Genomic DNA, 20,632 nt, shown 5'->3' with positions numbered 1-20,632 from the left:
CACTTCGGATCGTGGGGGTAGACTCAGTAGAGTAGGTAGAGTAGAGTTACTCAAGGGAGAGGGAGTAAGCATTGCAGTTCCTATCCTCGCATTCTGCTACGTACGTATCGTGAGAATCTGAAGAAGGTATGGAGATCGTCGTAAGCTGCTGTTTCGTCGTTCGGGGCTCTTCACCCGATTTAATAGAATTCCCGATAGTGGTTTGGTTTGATCTTGTGCCATTATGCAACTTCACAACCCCATCTTTCACTCTCTGTGCTATAATCAAAAGGATGCTTTTGCTGTGAACTGGAATTAAGATGTAGAGGTAGCGAAGGTTGATCTGACCAACAGACCGTAGCAACAAGATGTTTGTTGGTCCTAAGCGGCCGGCCGATCAGCCGGGTAACCACTTTACTACGTACCTACCGACAACCATGATGAAGGTGATGCAGTGAACTTTTTAGTTCTGACTTGTGATGGGACGAGTGGGTGCCTGAAGCCTGTCTGGGTAAAACCTGGCGTATTTTCCCGTCGGAGAGTTCTGTCCTTCCTTGTAAGGCTGACCGACCAACAACCGATGATGACGGCGCCGCAAGTCCGCGACAGACGTTTTTCCCTCGAATATTGGGTTACCGGTATGTATTCTTGCCCTTACCCATCCATGCATGCCTTCATCCAATCTTGCCAGTCCTGTTCTGGGTGACAACCAACATGCTTCGGATGCCAACGATCCCGGCCTCGCTAGGTAGGGATCCTACGTGAGGGATCAATCATCTTGGGGTCCGGGCACCGTTCTGGGATTCCTTTTGATGGTGGTAATACTGTAAATGTCAATACGATGGGTGTACTGGTCCTAACTCAATGCTCATGCTCAACATTCCTTCTCCAGCCCCATCGGCCTCGCTCGGGGCGGCCGCACTGCTGCTATGTGTTCCAAGCTTTGCGAAGCTTGTAACCTTGGCAACCAAGTCCGGCGTCCGGGATCTGTGTGCTGTCGTCTTTTTTTTGGGCTGTCTCCATCACCGCCGGTGTTGTCGTCGACCATCGTCGTGGCCATCAGCGGAGCAAATAGCCATCTTGAACTAGCGCCCGGTCCGACCTATGTGACGAGGGTGTGCTGTTTAAGAGACGGAACGACGAGGACCACGATGGCCTGTCCCGGTTTTTGGTGGTGCTGAGTAAGGTCCGAGTACTTGCACCGTTTTAAGTACTGTACTGTGTAGCGCGTCTGGGTACTTTGCGCACACACACCGCTGAAAATTCCCAACTTTCTTGTCAACACTATTCAGAGTGGTATCGTGAGCACAACAGCAGGCTGGAGTTGTAGGGTACCACAATACCATCCAGATAAAAGAAAATCTCCACAAAGCTCACCGCTAACAATAGCCCGACCCAGATACCGGTCACGGACACGGAGTAGTGTGTACGTAGCGAACGAAAGAACAAAACTTTCCGTGAACCAGCCCTACGAGGGAAGGCAGGTATAAGGCCAGCCAATGGAAAGAAAGAAATTGTCCTGTTGTGGGTCCCGGCGCTGCGACATCCGAGGTGCCGTGGTCTGCGTGGATTCCAACGGGCATCCGAGGGTCGGCCGAAATACGTGTACATGTAAGCTGTACGGAATGTTACCTGGAACGTATTGCTGTTATTTACGATATCAGACGGCTAGGTGGTAACTTGGTATAACGCTAGTACGATGAAATGAAATTTCCAGCTGTAACTCCCACCGTTTGTTTGTTACGAAAGCGGCCTCAAACACCCAAGAAAATCAAACATCGTGGAAAGCTCGTCCAGACAATGCACCACTTCTAGGGGGCTACAACAACCAGGCACATGGGAAAGTTAACGACAACATTGCTCACGGAAAAATGGCTCCCTGGCTTCGCTATGCGGTAGAGTGGCCGAGCAGTCAGTCCACAACGAGACGATTTCCACCAATTGTTCTCCCGTCACGGGCTTGAAACAATTGATCTTCACCAAAGTGGATCAGTGCCGTGTTTCACTTCACGCCCTCGCCGATTGCCTTTGGCATCATCTTCATTCCGATATCAGGAAAGTCGTTAAACGCACCTGACAAGTGGAACATGAGACCGGCCAAACGGGAAACAGGAAGATGAGATGAGAGATGAGACGAAGCAGACGGTAATGGTGTGGAAGAAGAAGTGGAATGGCAACATGGCACGGTTCCCTCGTGCTCGTGGTGTTTTCCGGGCATGAATCTATCTCCAACATCAAATAACCGTTGACCTTAACGCCGTCCATCCATCCCCGGCTTAACGTTAACAACCCGGAAGGAGCTCCCGATCGAGTGACCAAGCCGAGTGGAGACTGGGATTGCGGGTCTATCCATAGGCTCGGGAGGGGGAGGGGGAGGGCAGGAACAACGTGAAAAGGAAGGGGAAAAGCATTGCATGGCCGATGGGAGTTTCTCCAGCCGGTCTCCCTTTTCAATGAGGGCAAACCCCCTTTTTTTGCAACGGAAAAAGAGGGCTGACGAATCATTCAGGGGTTCATCCACGTGCATTACACGAGGCCATTTGCCCGGGACCTGGGACCAAGCTTGGTTCTGTTTTAATGGGTGGTGTCGTCAGTCAGGGCTCAGGGGTCCAATGTCCAATGCCCCTTTCTCCCCCATGAACGGACCACGGACAATTTCGATTTCCATTGAACTGAACTGCTCCAACCCCAGTTGACCAGATGCCGAGCGCCGCCAGGCACTCACTCAGAACTGAGAGCCTTTCTTTGTGACACACCATCATCCATCATCACCAGTCCACCACGCGGTTACAAGTACATGTATGTATGTACGTCTGCATCACGACCGATCGGACGGCCGTCTTGCTAGGCACCGTCCAACCAGCAGCCCAGCAGCGTACATACCACTACCGGTCCGATTGCCACCCTGCCGTGCCTACCACTCTATATATCTCGGCTTTACTGCCTTGGCTTTGGTCCGCCTGCCTGTGGCGGGCAGGCGGGCGGACGGGATGCCGCCCTGCCATGCTGGAACACAGCCACACTTGGCCACCTGAAAGTTGACGACGACGCAGAACATCTTTTTCGGGGTTTTGTTGGTCTAAGTGGTTGCGTTGGAGGACGGGCTACGGGCTGTATCAAGTACATAGCGGACGAGAGTTTTCCCTGGATATTATTGCCACTATCAAGTGTACTAGGCCCTATCGGTGATGCTGGACCAGGACAACAAGTTGCTTATAGTGTAGACGCAGTTGCGACAATTCTACGTGTACCTTGTTTCCTACTACTCAGACAGACTCGAGAGGGTGTGGGCTGGAGTCTGTAACGACGCAATGAATGTCGTGACTCCTTCGATTTGGGCTGTGTTTGTTTCCGTATTGTTTTTAGTATCCGTAGTGTAATGTAAGGAGAAGCACCATGTGCTCCATCCGTGGTGATGTTACAGCGCTGAATTAGACCTGACAGCTAAGGTAAAGCGAAAGAAGGTGCTGACAGAGTTGCGATCGGCAGTTAAATCATGCAAAGAAGGATCTTAGTTTGTTTTTTATCGTTACAGTGTACTTGGCCTACGATCAGATGTTCCTGATTTGTTTCTCCACGAGGGGTTCAGAATTGACTTCAGACGATGGGGTTCGAGTTACAGCGCTTGAAAGCAGCTAGTAAGCCAAGAAGTTAGAGCAACAACTTCACTGTAACGAGGCATGAGAAGGGACAAGCTGGAAGAATGGTAGACAAGACAAAAGTGAAGAGTTACCTACCCGCATAATGTCGAAAAAAACAGGACGGGATTACGCGGGGTTGAATGAGCAATGCATTGGTAAGGAGACGGACGAGAGACAAGATCCAGGTTTCTCAGCCTCATCTTCGTTAATGCACGGCACCGTTCCCGCGAATGCTTGTGATGTGTGGTGGTTCTTCAGCTCCTCACAGCTCGGTAGGTAAGTGGACAGGACGTTATCATAGATTCATAGGCATTCCCAGATCCAAGGGGTTTCATGCAGAGATGCCATGCCTTCATTGCGGCATGGTTTCCCGCCCTGAAATGACGTTCATCAGATTTGATAGACATGGACGAAAAGGGTTTCATGAATCGACTAGATACGAGCGAGCTGTTAGGTTGCTGCTAATGTTGCCCCTGGAAGTAGCGTCGTGATGTTGTGGTGTTTCTCACTTGTATGGGCATTTCGAGGTAGTCGGGGGCCAAAGAGGCGGTCAGAAGTGTTTTATCCAGTAACTACACCTAGAATACCCAGGTGGTAGGCCAAGGTACGCGATCTTTCAGCTCTTGGGAGTTGGGACGAAGCCCAGTCACGCGATGCACCCCTATAGGGCCGTCCATCCGCATTTGCAGTTTCCGAGACTGGCATAAGAGATCCTCATTATCGATCTAGCTTTTGGTTGAACGTGAGATCCAGCCGAACGCAGATGGTGTTCTGTACAATTAGGTGAGCTTTTAGGTCGCCCGCTCGGTGAGACTTTTTTTTTCCTTTTTTCTTCAGCTGCCACGACTTGACCCTGAATGATGATGACTTTGGGTCCACGGTGGGGGTCGTTCCAAATTTCCATGATGCTCCGGTTGACGTATAACCAATGAATGGCTCAATGCTAAAGATTTACGCAGCGCAAATCCTAAAACGCTAAAAACGAGTGTCAAGAATGTCATGTGTACATGCAAAGACAAATGTTATTTCCCGTTCATCTCATCTCATCTCATCTCAATCTCATCTCATCTGAAGACGAAACACGTGGTAGGCCTCCCCTCTTGGGATGGGATAATTCCGTCCCAAATTCCGCTCTCATTCCGCAGCAAGACGTGTTTTCCGGGATTGAAAGACTTCCAATCCATGTCTGACGGTAGCCCTATGATCCCTATCAATTCCTTTACGTACCGCTAACTGTAAGGCTGATTGATGTCTGGCGGGTCTCGGGAAATGAGGAATGCTGCTTAGCGGGTAATTACACCGTTTCTTCGAAAGCGTAAGGTTTCCAGTACATAATTGTACAGGGTAGTCGTAATTATGCCTGTGTTCCTGTACGCGTACAGGAACCAGTCGGTATTTGTTGGCTGGGAAGCTCTCCCATCGGTCATGTTATGCATTCTTCCTTTTCATGGTAATCGCCCTGTAAGGCAAAGGGAAAGGGCGCAAGGATAGCTACTCTCGACGTATGTAGTCATGTTTCGGCCTTCAAGTTTCCGTCAAGGTGAAGAACAACGAGGAGGACGGCATCGGATAGCGGGACGGGGGTGGGAGTTCCGCCAAGGCGTCTCACAGTGCAGCATTCTTTTGTTACCGCTTTGTTTCCGCATTCTTTGTGGGTTCGTTCTCCGTCCTAGAGATGCCTGGCCCGGGGCCCGGCAGCGGCGGCGGTCAGAGAGACACGGAGCAACCTCCGAAATCATCTGCAACCTCATTATGACTGATCCTGTGAATCCTCATGCGTTCGGCAGGAATACTTAGCGTCTTGTCAAAATGCAATAGTTACCATTGGCTTTTCGTCCAAGCTGCCAAACAAGCAGTTCTAACCGAAGGGTAGCTGATCGTTTGCGCAGACTATAGGTATTCTCCCCCACCGCTAACGCAGGATGAAGGTCGCCGATTCGAACCAGGAATATCCCGGAGTAGGATATTACAACCTCACACGTAGCATGATCCGTCGGGATATCGTTGGGAAGGGAAAAGATCGATGCTCTAGCATCTTGCCCCTGAGCATCGCAAAACACAATTTCACCCACCTCAGGGATCTGGGAGTAATAATCGTTCCGTAGGGCTAAGCAAGTAATAAAGGAAAGGGCGTGGAAAGCGGAAACGAATGTCATTACATCGCTTGGTTGGTGGTAGCGTTGTAAGAACCACATATAGCTCGGCAGTTGATGTGTGGCACGTACCGCAAGTTGCCGGTACGTGACGACTTCGCCAGTGTACATATTGCCCCAGCTTTAATATACCATAGTACGTATGTACGCTGCTGGTGATCTCCGGCCAGATTGTCGTCTCCGTTTCGCCTTACTAGGAAGGTGACGCAGAACCGCTTGATCGCATCCGCTCGGTCTGTTTCATTATGTTAGACGAAAAGCAAAGCAGCGCATATATCGTCGTGGTAGTTTACGGTAGGCAACGGCGGTTAACCGGCGTCATTGGCCGAGCACCAGTAGGAGGCGGCTCGCTTTTTGGTCCTCGACATAGCGCGCTTGTTGGGGCGCCGGAGACGATTCGACACTGGGAGACAGGAACCACGGGTTGATATAAATTTGAAGTTGCACAATGGTTAGGTTCCAAGGCTGATGACTGATGATGGTCGGGGTTACCACAAGATCCGCCGTTGAGATTGCGTGCGTAGCACAGTCAGTTGGTATGAGTAACTAATCAGGAAAGTGCTGGAACTAATACCGCACTCCACTAAACGCTCTATACGGTACTAAATAACGAAGACGTGATAGAAAGCCCGAGGATGGCGGGATATATCGAGGCAGGGAGGTAGGGGTAAAACTCAGCTTCAGTGCGAAAGACTATCTGCCAATGCAACATAGGGCACTGAAGGTGACACCTTGGGTCTCATCGTCCAGTGCCTGCAGAGGACTTTGCTGCCACCTCCAACTCTGAAGTACGTTGTTCATGCACATCGCGGACTTTTGGACGTTCCCAGCTCTTCACCTCGTGGTTGCATCTGGTTTTCTGGGATACGGACAGAAAGTCCAGAGCATGCAACAATAACAACACTTTTTGAACGTAGCATGCCCGTGGTGACTTGTTCGTTGCATGGCGTTGACCACCTCAAGGAGGGCAGTGAAATGTTCTTGGTTGGACATGCGAATCAAATGGCTGTGGCACAATCTGCTGGCCAAGTCAACAGAGCCCTTCGACGGAGAACCCCGCGTTCCTCGGGAAAAAGACTTCGCTTTAAGATGCCCAGGGCTGCCAGGGCCCGCACTGCGCCTTTTCAGGCTCTCGGGGCTATGGACATGGGAGAGCCGGGCGAATCGTTAGGTATTCAGACCGCCCGTGTGTCCCCCGTTTGTTTGGTAGAGATATGTCGTGACCAAAAACACCAACGGCCGAGGTTGAGATGGATGGCACACCTCATAGGGCTGAGACCCCGAAAACCAGCATGATACGTACATGAAGGGGCTAGGAGCCGAGTACAGAAAGCACCATGGATCCATCACACATGAATTGGACCCAGGGAAAAACCTGTTAGATGGGTGTTGTGCATCATGCCTTAAACAAGCACACAAGGTCTCCTTGATGTCGAGGAAGAAGAGGCCTCCTACTTCGATGATCCGGAGGTTAGGTAGGGCGGCGACTGGTATCAGACCGGCAACAGAGGGCAAGTACCTAGTAGGTATGCAATCTGCTTGGTCAGCGGACCCTTGGAAGCATTGTGAATTTTCTTCTTCCTTGTTAAACAGCATCGTAACGAGCACTGTAAACCTGCGAGTGGCCGACTGTCGTCTGCCTTACAGGGGCATGCTTTCGATCGTGACGTTGGCGGGAAAGGCTGCGCCTCAAAAGCCTAAAAAAAGGGACCCAAACAAGCCAAACACGCCAGCCAGCCCGGTAAGGCTGGACATTGTGATATCAAACTCGACTCCAGTCATTTCCAACCTGTGACCAGACACAGGCACTTGGCGGAAGTCTTGATGCAAAAGTGCCTCCAGTACCGATATGCATACATACCTTTACGTGTACTGCGGTATGAGTCTGAATTCAACAATACCGGCATGTTCACACACTGGAAATAAGGACACGCCAGACGGGAGCTGCGTGCTGGCGGGTACCGACGATTCCGAGCACTCCGCTCTACGCCCGATAGTCGGTCGAGTCGGTGCACCGGCTACGGACACGGAAGAGGACGCGTGGGACGGTACGGTAAAGCGTTGGTCAGCAAGTTACCCACACAGGCAGACAGGCTGTTGATGATTCCGCACAATGATCGACTGAAAGCGGAGCAGTGATGGGCCACCCAAGGGTCCGCGATTCATTGGGGAGGCTCTGAAAGGTGTGATGATTTGGGAGGTGTGCCGATTCCAGTCGCCGAAGACCAGCCCTGCCAGTGCCGGCCCTCCTCAAGATCGGCCTGCTGTGTCGGTGAGCAATTAGCAAGCAGGTCTGTAACCGCGAACAGACCTGGCCATCCATGTTTGCGTATGGCATACAGCTGATGGAACACTGTTCACTTTCCATTTCTCCGGCGCTTGCGTGTTGATCAGTTATAGCCCTATCCCATGTGACATTGGATGATGAGACACAAATCTCTTGGTCTTGCGACCGACAAAGCTGGGTGGATGGCTGTGGCAGAAACGATCTTGAAAAAAGGGTTTGGATTTGAACTTGTCGTGGAGGACTGAATCATGGAGGCAGTGGAGAAAATTCAACCGGGAAAGCTGTCTGTCGGCCGCTTCCAGTTGCAAGTGGAAGTTGCACAAGGTGATGCACGTTAAAAAGCAAAAAATAAAGACACGGCAGCGGAGAGTTCCGTGAACAAAACGGGATGGGTATCCTAGTTTACCACAGAAACGGTACAAAAGCATTACACGTGCTACAGTACGCATATATTCCAGGAAAGGAAAATTGTAACATGCCAGTCCGCTCCCGTCCTCGCGGTCCAAGCGACAGCACTTCATCGAGAAGACGAAACATTAAGATCGCTCAGAAAGATGATTGGATCAATAACAGCCCTAACAGAAGAGGTTCTTCTATCTTCACGGCCTTCTCTGCTGTCGATCAATGAGGCTGTAGTGTAGCAAAGATGGACGTGAAAAAGGGATCGGAAACTTTTCCGTCCCCTACCAGTAACAGGTCAGACACACAAGATGATTGGCTTTACAAAATAGTACGGCCAACCGTAAGCGTGTCAGGGTCAAAAAGAACCACCCAGTAGAGCACGCCGTTCTCTGTACGTAAAACGTGTATCTCGGTACAGCGGGATGTATTGTAAGTAACACTTGTCAGAGCCTCTTAGGGCGCGCGGGATCCATTTATGGAACTAGCGAGTGCAAAGTGGAGCAGGTGCGAGCGAACCGAAAGAAAAAGGCGCGGAAAGGGAGTGCTTGGATGCCACGCTGGAAAGCGCTAAATCAGATGGAAACCCTGTAATGTCACGTTCGATACTCCTGTCCAGGGCTGAAAACTGCAGAGAGTAGCCAGCTGGGGTTTGGCACTTTTGGGGAAGAATGAGTGGGAATGCCCGCATCAAGAATGCGCAGATACACCTTGCACCAGTCTGTCTGCATCTCCTCACCTCTACGTGCGGGGGGGGACTCATGCTGATTCAGGTTCAGAGACACTTCTTGATTCAACAGTCTCCCACACTCTTTCCGATTTGTTTCTGGGGGCTCCGCTTTCTTTCCCCTCGCTTTTCCCCTCCCTTTTCCCCTCGCTTCGACCATTTGTCCTAGCCAAGATATCATGTTTGACCATCTGCATCTCAAGCACCAAAAAGCTTGTCCTTGAGTCGATGATTATGCTCGATGACCGTACGTAACAACTTGGCGGTCTCCTCACCGTCCCAAGCAGTCGGGTAACGCGGCCAATTCTGTAAGGCAACGGGTCGTTTGTACTTTTGGCTTTACATGTTCACTGAATGAATCCCCACTTGAACTTGCCGATTCCGCTGTCAACTCCGTCAGCAGGTTATTATACGTAAATACGGGCCTTACGCTGGTGCATTCCGAACAATACCGCGCAATACGCGCTATACGCTCAGGTACTGAACCCTTGCTCCCCTACCTAGCCAGGCTAGCTGGTACGGTCCAGGGGCAAGGAGGACCGACCAACCAGGAGCAACTGCCAGCAGCGGCGACTGGAACCGTCCCCAGAGGTATCCACAGCTTCTCCGTAATCCGATGGACTCCTCTCTCTTTGGACTCAGGCCTCTTCCACCAGAAACTCGTCTCCGCCAAATCTTTTTCTATGGGCTGAGCCCCCCCAATCCACTCGAATGCTTCCGTCGCCAGTCCTCCTGCTCTAGAGTTCAGTCATCCATCGCCTCAGCCAGACCACCAGCGCTCTGTGTCTCCAGCCCGAGGTAAAAGGTGCAGTTACTCGCAGAAGTAAAGCGCGCGCATTACCTGTCAACTGTACCTACATCACGCTTTCGACTTGTCTGTTGCTGTCTGGTGTCTTGCCGCTGCCGCCAACCCTACAATCTACATTACTCCAGACATTTCAACATAGCTCTACCTACCTACACCCTCCGTCGTCGACCATTCAGAACCACGCAACCCCCAAACGAGGTACCTATCGTGTGCTTGGCATTACGGATCCGACGACGACGGCCCCAGGGACTACAACTTCGCCCACCACCCAGACCATAACCACCTATATATCACCAAGCGCCCTGTTTAGCTACACACACCGGTTGTCTCGACGAGGTGGAGTTTGTCTTCTTGGTTTGCTTTGTCATCGTTAATCCTGTCTTCCCCCCCGAAGGCGATTCTTCCTGCAATCTACCGTACCTGGTGTACTTGTCGGGGAACCCAAACCGCCCGCTACATACGCATCCGTTCAACACCAGCTGCATCGGCAACACCGATCCAGTCTCAACGCCTCTTGTACCGCGCCTGTCTGGTCCAGGGCTGAGGCCTTCGATTCGCGAAACGTCACATTTGTTTATACGTCTTGGTTTCCGCATTACAGCCGCATCTGCAGTTGCCTTGCTTTTCTTGCCTGGCCTGACCTCGAGCTGGCTCGTATATACCTAGTGGTGGCAACATCGCGGCTACATTGCGCCGGACTTCAGCTTTCTGGTTGACGCTTCAGCAGTTGTTCCTGTGCATAGTTGTGCGATCGCAACGTATCCTCCGCCATCGATCATGGCAGCACGGGCAGTACCAATGCAGACGCAGCCCCGTTATACCAGCACCGCGAGGGATTTTGACGATGGTCCCCTCCCTTCTATATCAAGCCGCGATGGAGGCTTCCGGGATCACTTTGGGAGTCGTCCCTTTGGTATCCCATTGAACGACAGTCTCTCACCCTCGAACGCTTCGCACCCTATGGCGATCCACGGCTCAGACGGGAACGGGATAAACGCGCCTCCTCCGCTACCTCCTCCACGCCTTGCCCCCGTCGAGGGCCCCGTCGACCCGAATGTACAGCACTACAGAGACTCCGAATTCATGCGCAATGACGGTCCCAATAGCCTTGAGAGCGAATCCTTCAAGTTTGAACGGCGAGCGCTTCCGAACAAGCGTGAAAGTCCCCATGATGAGGGCTATCAGAGCTACGATAGTGTCAGGTACTGCAATCCCTTTGGTCCTCTGTGATCGTGGCTTGCCAATGCTCCGAAACTAACCTGTGTGTGACTCTTAGATCCTCGCAGTACTCGTCTCCCTTCGGCCTCCACGCCATGAAAGGGTTTCGTCCTGATAATGCAGCGATCGATAAGACAATGTTGAACAGGTTAAACAAAAGCGGAGGATTCAGCAACTCCTTGAATGACGCACATGGCTCTCGTCCAAGCCACGCCAGCCTTCCCCAGCTTTCTCTCCCACATCGATCAAAGGTGGGCTTCTTCGCATCGGGGTTTGCCTCGTCGCCCACTGCGGCATCTCCGCTTCCCAGCCCGTTCTCTTCAACAAGCCAACCCAGCCCCTCTGTCGTGGGGTTTCGTCCTAGTGATGGGTTTGATAAGAACGTTTTCAATCGTGCTCAACCGCCGAGAGCGCGCAGGACGAAGAGCACGTTGATGCAGGATGACGGTTTCCTCAATACCGCAGACGACGATGACAATGACTTTGCAATGGAGGAGACTACGCGTATGCGGACTCTGAAGATCGAAGATCCGTGGAGGGAAAGGCAGAGGGAGAATGAAAGAGAGATAGAGAGCGGTTCTTGGCAGCAAGGAAACCAGACGCGGCCATCCCACTATTCGCCATCGCAGCTGTATCATGCGGGGAGGGACGTAGGCGGAGAAAGAAGCTATTATCAATCGGGTCAGAAGCGTCCGGCCTCGCCCACGCCGATCGATAGGTGTAGTGATACATCAGGCTTGAATAGGGGATCACCTACCCCTAGGCTGACTGTCGTTTCACAAGGGTCTGTCTCTAGCTTGTCGGCTGCTAGTCGCAGCGGAAGTTATATTGGCAATCTGACTGCTAGCAGCATGACAAGTAACAGTTCGCTTGGCCGTCTGTCTCCCAATGGTGTATCTCCCGGTGGGGTGTCGCCGACGGACGGGATGGGTGGTGGGAGCCCGTATGCCACACCCATCAGCCTCACCGCTTCACCAAGATCGTCGATCAGCCGGGCAGGTGCGGCACAGTCGCCACACCCTAGGATTTCGGGTGACTATACCCAAAGATCGGTTGAGCCGTCCAATAGGACGCTCGGGATTCCCAGGAAGCTTGCAGAGATTCCTAAAAGTGCTAGCAATATCGCGGCTGCTAAGCTGAAGGGCCCATACATGTGCGAATGCTGCCCGAAGAAGCCAAAGAAGTTCGACACTGAAGAGGACTTGAAGTAGGTCTTGCAATATTCTCTATCCTCTAACACGCGTCACTAACCTAGACACTCTCAACCAGGCTACACGAAGCTGAGAAACAGTACGGGTGCTCGTTTTGTGGGAACAGGTTCAAGAACAAGAACGAGGCTGAACGCCACCAGAACTCGCTGCACGTTCGTCGTCACAGCTGGTCATGCTCAGCGCTTCAGACTTACGATCGCGCATTCCACGACAGCAGCACGAGGCCGGGTGAGGCTGATGCGTGTGGCTATTGCGGTGAAGAATTTGCCCGTACAGGACGCAATGCGGCTGGCATCTTTGCTAGTGAGCAAGATTGGGAGGACCGTATCCGGCATTTGCAGGACGTGCACAAGTTCCGCGAGTGCAATGCCAGCAAGAAGTTCTTCCGGGCAGACCACTTCCGGCAACATCTCAAACACAGCCATGCCGGCACGAGTGGAAAGTGGACCAACATGCTGGAAAACGCTTGCATGATGGACGAGGGACCAGTGGTCCCCCGATAAAGCGGTCAAGCGGGAAGGGGCAATGTTGATTTTTGGGTATATGGAACTGGTGTCTTGTTATTTGAGGAGAGATGGTTATGTGTGGTGATGGATGGCATCATTATGGTATTGACATGTTGGGTCAGCTCAGATATCGGCATCCACAGCGGTACCAGTTCAAGATCATGCGGCGCAATAAGCCGCGAAGGGAAGACGTCATCTAATTGGAGCATTTACGATTTTGAGGATTCGTTCGGAGTTTGGGAATGGAGTTTTCAGCTGTATGGTTGCGGCGTTGACGTGCGGGAACAACTTTGAAAACGCAGGCCCAAAAGTTGACACATCGTCTTTAATGTGGTCATGGTCAGGACCAGCATAGATAGATGTACTCCTGGACTGAAAGTGTTGAATAGCGGCGGTTAAATATCACACGGCTCTGGGAGAATTGTGGTAAACAAAAATCATCATCATCAAGAACCATTTGGATGAACAATGCACTCAGTCTGGAATTATTATCCGTGGAAACGCTCTCTCACACGGTTGGGTACATTGTCTGTTTTTATTTGTTGTGGGCGGAATGGAATGTGTGAGACGACTTGCATGTTCTTTCAGCCCTACAAGGAAGCGGGCGCCGTCGAATTTACCCCACTGCCACAGCCCTACCAAAATGTCTGTATTCGATTTGGAATTGGGGGGTTGGTTGGTTGGTTGGTTTGGTGGTTGGTTGGATCATTCGTGCAGGGCAGTCCGTTCTGCTCGCTTTTTGTTTGTTCGTCCAGTCTCTCTGACACCCAGGGTTTCAATCTGTTTTGTCACAAGTCTTTGTGTCGGCATACATAAATTCCAATCTAAGGTACCCGACCGCATGATGGTAGGGCTACCTAGGAGACTACATAATAAAGGTAGATATCGGCTACCTATATCGAATATTGAATAACTAAGGTTGAAGTAATTGTAAGTATAGACCCGTATAGTATTGGATGTATGAAACGGCAAGGAGGTTATATGTACAGTAGTAGAAAATTGTAGAAGGCGGAAGCTGCTGCCACCATTAATAGGGAGATATACCTTAGCTATTTTAATTACCGCTATCACCCAAATTATCGCTGCTACCTCTACACACTAAAGTTTACTAGTAGTTAGTATTTGATTAGTGGTCGCAAGTGGGTTTATTCACAATTACTAAATTACAATACTTGGTATGATGGGTAAGTTTAACTAGGTGAGGTAGGTATAAAATTATAAGTATCCATGCTAAAAGATACTTAACAAGGAGATTTTTACTTTTACATGGAACTATAGTATATAAGTTGCTAAGAGTTAGAGAAGAAGTTTACATGTGATGTATTTTAGTTTGTGTAATCTAAAGTACCTTCATACTTTAATTATTTTATTAGTACTAAGTTTGAAAATCTTCTGAATCTAATACCCGCGTACGGGCTACTTGAACATTTTAGAGGTAAAATACTATTTTAAATAGGGGCACTATTACTACTACCATTACTACTATTATTACTACCACTACTATTACTACTACTACTATTATTACCACTATTACTACTACTATTACTACTACCATTAGTACTAATTTCTTCCTTTCCTCCTTCTTCTTTACTACTTTTATAAGCAATTCTATGGGTACTAATACAGGTATAAAAAACCGCAGTTGCAATAATAATATAAGAAAGGAGAGGGACCGCCGAAGTAGAAACTCGGATAGGAATTCTAATAGTAAAAGTAGTATCCGAAATAAGGGGAGGTAGACAACTACAGTCGTCCCGGGTCAGCGGCCGGGCAAAGGCTGGGTGGGCTGAGCGATGGGCCCCTAAAGAAGACATCCCGATACCGCAGGGAGAGGCGAGAGAGCCCACGTCGGGTGAAAAGAAGCGGTGGTTGGAGGAGGCGACTCGGAGAGAGTGGATAGCGAGGTGGCACGTAAGGGTGGCCGAGGCGATGAGGAAAAGGAAAAAGCTGAGTGCCGCAGAGGCGCGTGCACGGTTCGATGGAACCACGCTGCAGTACCACACATAGCCCAGTATGGATGAGAAGCCATCTCCGCACTACCTCTCGAAGGCTATGAGCTCACTCCTGGTGCAAATAAGAACAGGCAAAATAGGCTTACGGGCGTTCCTCTTCGAGAGAAGAGTGCCGGAGGTGACAACGCCGTACTGCCGGTGCGGGTTAGCGAGGGAGACGTTCGAACATATTGTCTTGGAATGTAGGGAAACGGAAGACACATGGCTATGGGGAGACCAAACGTGGCCGACAAACATCGAACAACTCCACGAAGAACTCGAGACTGTGGCGGGGGCGGAACGAATCCTTCGCTGGGCTTTGCGACTGGGACGGCTGCAGGAGTACAAGCTGGCAGTGAAGATCGAACAAGCGAAGAAAGCAGAGGAGCTACTGGGGAATTCAGATTGATCTTTGATTCTGGAAAGTGGGAGTGCGGTCGGGGGACCACGCAACGGAATTAGAGATTGCGCCTCGGGAATGACGGTGAGGTCATACCGAGAGGAAGATAAACATCGAAGGCACGGCGTCGACACGACGCCGTTGCAATAGAGAAGCGGAGGGTTTTCATCCGGCTACGGTACGGTTTTTCCTATCGACTAAGAACGGAAGCAGCACTGCATACCCACTGGGTAGACTATGTAAATAGTTAGCGTGTATAAGACCAATAATAGTATCCGAAATAGTAATTGAAGTAGTAATAGTAATAAGAATAGTAATAGGAAAAATAGTAAGAGTAAGTAAAATAGTAAGAATAAAAATAAATTACCCAAAAGTAAATTCTACTTCTTATTACTATTACTATTACTATTATTACTAGTTTTGCAAATTACTCTTTACTATTTATACGCCTCCTTTAAATATTTCTACTACTCAATTTCCTCTTCCTCTACTTACTACTACTACTATTAACAACGTTACTTAATAAAAGCGCGAAAGAGAGAGAGACGGCTTTCAACAGTACTACCTAAAATTCTTTTCAATTAAATTTGAATAAGCGACGGGCGATTAATAGAAAGAAATTTATTAGATCTAAGTGTAGTATCCAAATCGTAACTATTATTGATAAAAGTATTAAAAAGAAAATGAGAAACACTACTATAGGACGAAGTAACTTACAATATTAAGCAATTACTAATACTAGTACTAAATAAGCTAAGAGAGGTATCACGGCGCTGGCGGACCATTACATTACTAGGCTATGTTCCAAAAGTATACAAGTAACTGAAGCTGGCAATTCGGTCGCTCAAGTGGTCTTATATAGTTGTGATAGCAGTCGAGAGGTACAACTGCAAGGCTGCCATCACATTAATTAGTACTTGAAGAGTACTTAATATCAGTATTTGAAATCTTATACAGAACTTTAATGGAGGTGTATTCTTATATTGAATTACTAATTATTAAATAATATTAAACCTAATTAATATTCAGCCCTTATATTCTTATTTATATAATTCAAGCAGTTTAGTAATATTCTATAATAGTTGCGCCTACCAAAAGTAGTTATAAAGCGAAAAATTAGTAGTATAGCTAGTAAAACTACTAAGTAAATTATCTGTACTATATATTCTTTTTATTATAAAGAATTTTACATACTTTTTTTACGTACTTCTTTTAATCTATACTATCAATGATTGCGAAACAGTAAATTACAATACCCTATGCAACTATTATGTACTAATAACGCTAATATAATTAGTAAATTTCCTAAAAGATAGAGTAGCAATCTGTTACGAACTTATGAGGACACACGGACCAACCACAGCGCCGGTAACACAACCGGCCTAAACGGGTTAGGTCGTGTCACCCTCCCAGGCCAACAAGGACAAAGAGGCACACGCATGGGGCTCACGACGAGCCACTGCTCACAGTGAGCCAGGAGGGCATCGTGAGCCACCACACACTAGATAGACCTATGGGGCTCGACAAGAGCATCCGGAGACAGATATCTCGCAGAGGGCGAGCAGGTATAAAGGGACTACGGGAGAACTCAGATTGTCAGATAGTTCGACAGTAGTCAACAGATCACAGTTACCACAATTGTTCATTGAGACCAGTACCACGCACATACTTGTTGTGAACCTTTTGGCTTCACCGAACGACTCTGATAGTTATTACCTTCAGCTATCTCATTTAGGCAGATCAGACTGCCGTTCGTCACACAATCTGATACTGTTAGAAACGTACCTTTCTTTACATAAAATGAAATCTTCTTATTCTTTATGTTTTTTTATATAAAGATTACAGCTAATGTTTCTTTATTTGTAGCAAAAGTATGGTAAGCGAAATATATACGAATAAAAGAATTCAATGGAGGTAATTGATTGGAAGAGGATTTTTAAATATAGAATATAAATATAGTAATATATAATACTAGTATTATGTACTTCATTATTTTCGTACTTATTATATACCAATAGAGGTGGGAGCAGTATGTAAATCTTATAGTAATTGGGTAATTTAAGTATAGAAGTTGGATCGAAGGCGCAGCGTGGCAGAGGACTAGATATAACAAATTAGAGAGTAAGGAAACAAAGAAGTAGCGCAAGTAAAAGAGTAGAGCAGATAAAGCGAGTAGAGTAAGGTAGAGCATTAGAATCGCCCGCTTATTGTATATTGCGTGAGGACTGTGTAATATCCTAAATTAAAATTAGTAGTATCATAATTTAGGAGCTAATTAATATTATATAGCACTAATTCTAAGCTCTTACTTGCTAAAGCTAACTATTACTATTGTAGCAATTGTTGCTGCTCGTATTTCTACCGCATATTTTATTAGAGCTATAATTATATAGCAGCCTCAGACGCCCTGCACAAGCCTCCGCTTCAATATGAATCTTTCCCAGAACTTTAATGTAAAGTCCAATGCGAAGGGTGCAATGCGTACTGCATGTAAGATACACACCACTAAGACATTTTTCTCTGTAACGGAAACTTACAATACACAATACATTCTTATACCGCACAGTGTTTCAAGTCAACGTACTTACCCCGTATCCACGCGTGCCACGGTCCCCTAACCATTTAGGGAAACCTGCAGCGATGAGGGGCAACAATCAATGTTTTCGAAAATTACTGTTGCAAGACAGATGTCACGATTGACGAGCAACTCAACTTGTGACAGCTTCGGAAAAAGTTCACCTGGAATTATTTGGCGTTACCAGCAGATCGAACAGAACCTCGAAGAGCCATTCAAACATTTTTGGTCGAGTAAACTCGAAACACATGCAACCGCAATGGCCCTAAATCGCATCAACGGGCGCGAAGATCTTTTCGTGGGAGGGTAAGTCGCAGTCGCAGTCGCACGCGACACACCTTTTATCCAACTCCGTCCATCCTGATCCTCCCGCCGCGGCGCAAAGAGCTTCCTACGATGCTTATATACTTTGCTTGTATGTCTCATGACGGGGAACTGGAATGAACTAACAAAGCATTTCTCCGACACAGCATCTTCGGCGTCAATCGTGGCCGCCTAATCGAAGAAAACAAGATCACGCATATCCTCTCCGTCATCAACTACACTCTGCCCGCCGACCCTGCGTTCCGCAACGTTCAGCATATCAGCATCGACATTGACGATGTAGAGGAGTCCGACATTCTCGTTCATTTCCCCAAGATGGTCCGCTTCATCGAGCGCGGACTGTATGGGGATGAAGCAGCTTCGATAACCCTCGGGGGAGGGAATGCGCCGCCTACGACCACGAAGACGAGCGCAAAGACTGACGACGACGATGCCATAACTGCCGCGCCACCCACGACCACGACCACTGAACCCCCATTACAACCACAACAATCACAACCACAACCAGGCGCAGTCCTAGTGCACTGCGCCATGGGCAAATCCCGCTCCGTCTCCGCCATCGTCGCCTACCTCCTCTGGAAACACCCGCACCGCTTCGGACGCTCCGACCCCTCCACGCCCGCGCGCCGCGCCGTCACGCAAGCCGTCAACTGGGTCCGCCAAACACGGCCCATCGCCGAGCCCAACGACGGGTTCATGTCGCAACTTGAGCTGTGGTGGACCATGGGGTGTCCAACCGAAACGGACGACGCGGTCGAAACCAGTCCCGTTTACCAACGGTGGCTTTACAAGCGCGAGGTGGAGGACGCAACGCGCATCGGGCGAGTGCCGGACTGGATCCGGTTCGAGGACGAGGAGGCTTTCAAGGAAGGAGGAAACAAGGTACAGGTAGACGGAGCAGGTGCGGCGGCGTCGAGTCTAAGTCTCAGATGCAAGAAATGTCGGCGGACGCTGGCTACCAAGCCATTTATCGTTTCCCACCAGGGTACGGGCGAAAAGGAGGAAAGAAAGGACTGCGGGCATTACTTCGTCGAAGCGCTCTCGTGGATGCGCCCCACGCTGGAGCAGGGCGAGCTGGAAGGCAGGCTGACGTGTCCGAACCAAAAGTGTCTGGCGAGCGTGGGCAGGTATACATGGCAGGGGTTCAGGTGTAGCTGTGGCGATTGGATCGCGCCGGCGTTCTCGCTGCAGAAGAGCAAAGTGGATGAGGCGACGGTGGCGCCGCATCCGGGTGGTGTTAGGACGGGGCCCGGTGGTGGTGGTGGTGGTGGTGCGGCCGATATGGCGGCAAGGATGGCGGCGTTGGGGATTAGGATGCCGGCTGGTGGTGGAAGGTTACCAGTTGGTGGTCAGGGTGGTCACAAAGATGGGGAGGGCACGACGGCGGTGGCGGGTGGGCCGAAGGAGAACCTCTGAACAGGTTTTTGGAAAATCGGATATCCATGGCTACCGTATCTCTGCCTTTGGGGATATTGCCATCGAGTCGAGTCGTCCACGCTTCCTACAAACCGGGACCAAAGCAGAGCATTCTTGGGAACAAAGCAAACCCACCAAGAGGGAGTATTCCCCTTTTGCCGGGCTTTCACGGGAAGGTTCTGTTCTGTCATCTTGGTTCGAGGGTTGTCCCTCACGAGGCTCATCAACCGTTCGACATCTTGGGGTAATCTCCCACGTAAGGGTAGAAGGATCCCCGAGTATACCCGACTGCGCAATCCGCATCACGTCTCTGTCTGTTGAGAGAATGGAGAGGCCCACCCGGGGATATCAACCAAGCACAAGCCGTGAATTCTACGTTCCGGCTGCATGAACTTGGTTATATCTCTGGGCCTCAGGGATTATTCAGACGGGAGCTGGTGACCTAAGGTATGATGATATCTCTAATGACTTCAAAAGATCACCCGCCAACCGTCATGGAGGCTGCGGTAAGGGTTTTGCTAGAAGAGTTGCTAGAAGAGAAGGCTCATGGCAGCAGGACGGGAGGTTGAGTAGGAGCGTTAGATATCACCTACTAGAGGTACCTCTACCTATAGTATCTTAGCAGGGCAGGCGCTTTGTTGCTCTTACTTTCCCTCTCGTGGCATTTTCGCGTCTGGGAATAGCTCATCCCTTGCTTAGACATGAAAATTGAAGGCAGTCTCAACTGGATGGTTTGGCAGAGCTGTCAATACCCAATTTTTTTTTGGGACAGAATTGTTCTCGGATTGAGGTGTCTATCGGTTGGCTGCTAGAGCTAGCTATGTAGTTACCATGATCCAATGTTCACACGAACCAATAATCACGATACGATGTAAAGACCAAAAAGAGGTCTGGTGTTTCCATTCTTATCGGGGTTGATATCGGACCATCAAGGTTCCCTCCTGCCCTTAACTCGTTGCTGACAATGCTGAAGCTCCAGCAGCACTTCCCTAGTAAA

At 49.4% G+C, this 20,632-nt stretch overlaps 2 protein-coding genes across 2 annotated transcripts; both read left to right on the top strand.

Moving 5' to 3' along the window:
* The first annotated feature begins 9,658 nt into the window (after positions 1-9,658).
* On the top strand, positions 9,659-13,478 carry SMAC4_03588 (uncharacterized protein). Its single transcript, XM_003351236.2, has 3 exons — positions 9,659-11,196; positions 11,271-12,419; positions 12,482-13,478. Exons 1-3 carry the CDS (start codon positions 10,772-10,774, stop codon positions 12,924-12,926), a joined length of 2,019 nt encoding a protein of 672 aa, XP_003351284.1. The 5' UTR covers positions 9,659-10,771; the 3' UTR covers positions 12,927-13,478.
* A 4,529-nt stretch (positions 13,479-18,007) lies between these two features.
* SMAC4_03587 (uncharacterized protein) lies at positions 18,008-20,440 on the top strand (the record flags this gene model as incomplete). The annotated part of the gene is made up of 2 exons (XM_003351235.2): positions 18,008-18,201; positions 18,366-20,440. The coding sequence occupies 2 exons, from the start codon at positions 18,008-18,010 to the stop codon at positions 19,633-19,635; spliced, it is 1,464 nt and encodes a 487-aa protein (XP_003351283.2). The 3' UTR covers positions 19,636-20,440.
* Between the last annotated feature and the right edge of the window lie 192 nt (positions 20,441-20,632).

The sequence above is a fragment of the Sordaria macrospora genome, chromosome 6 (genome assembly GCF_033870435.1).
Source record: "Sordaria macrospora chromosome 6, complete sequence".
Taxonomy (NCBI): Eukaryota; Fungi; Ascomycota; class Sordariomycetes; order Sordariales; family Sordariaceae; genus Sordaria; species Sordaria macrospora.
Note: the sequence above shows the minus strand (reverse complement) of the source record. Positions and strands in the feature narration are given on the sequence as shown.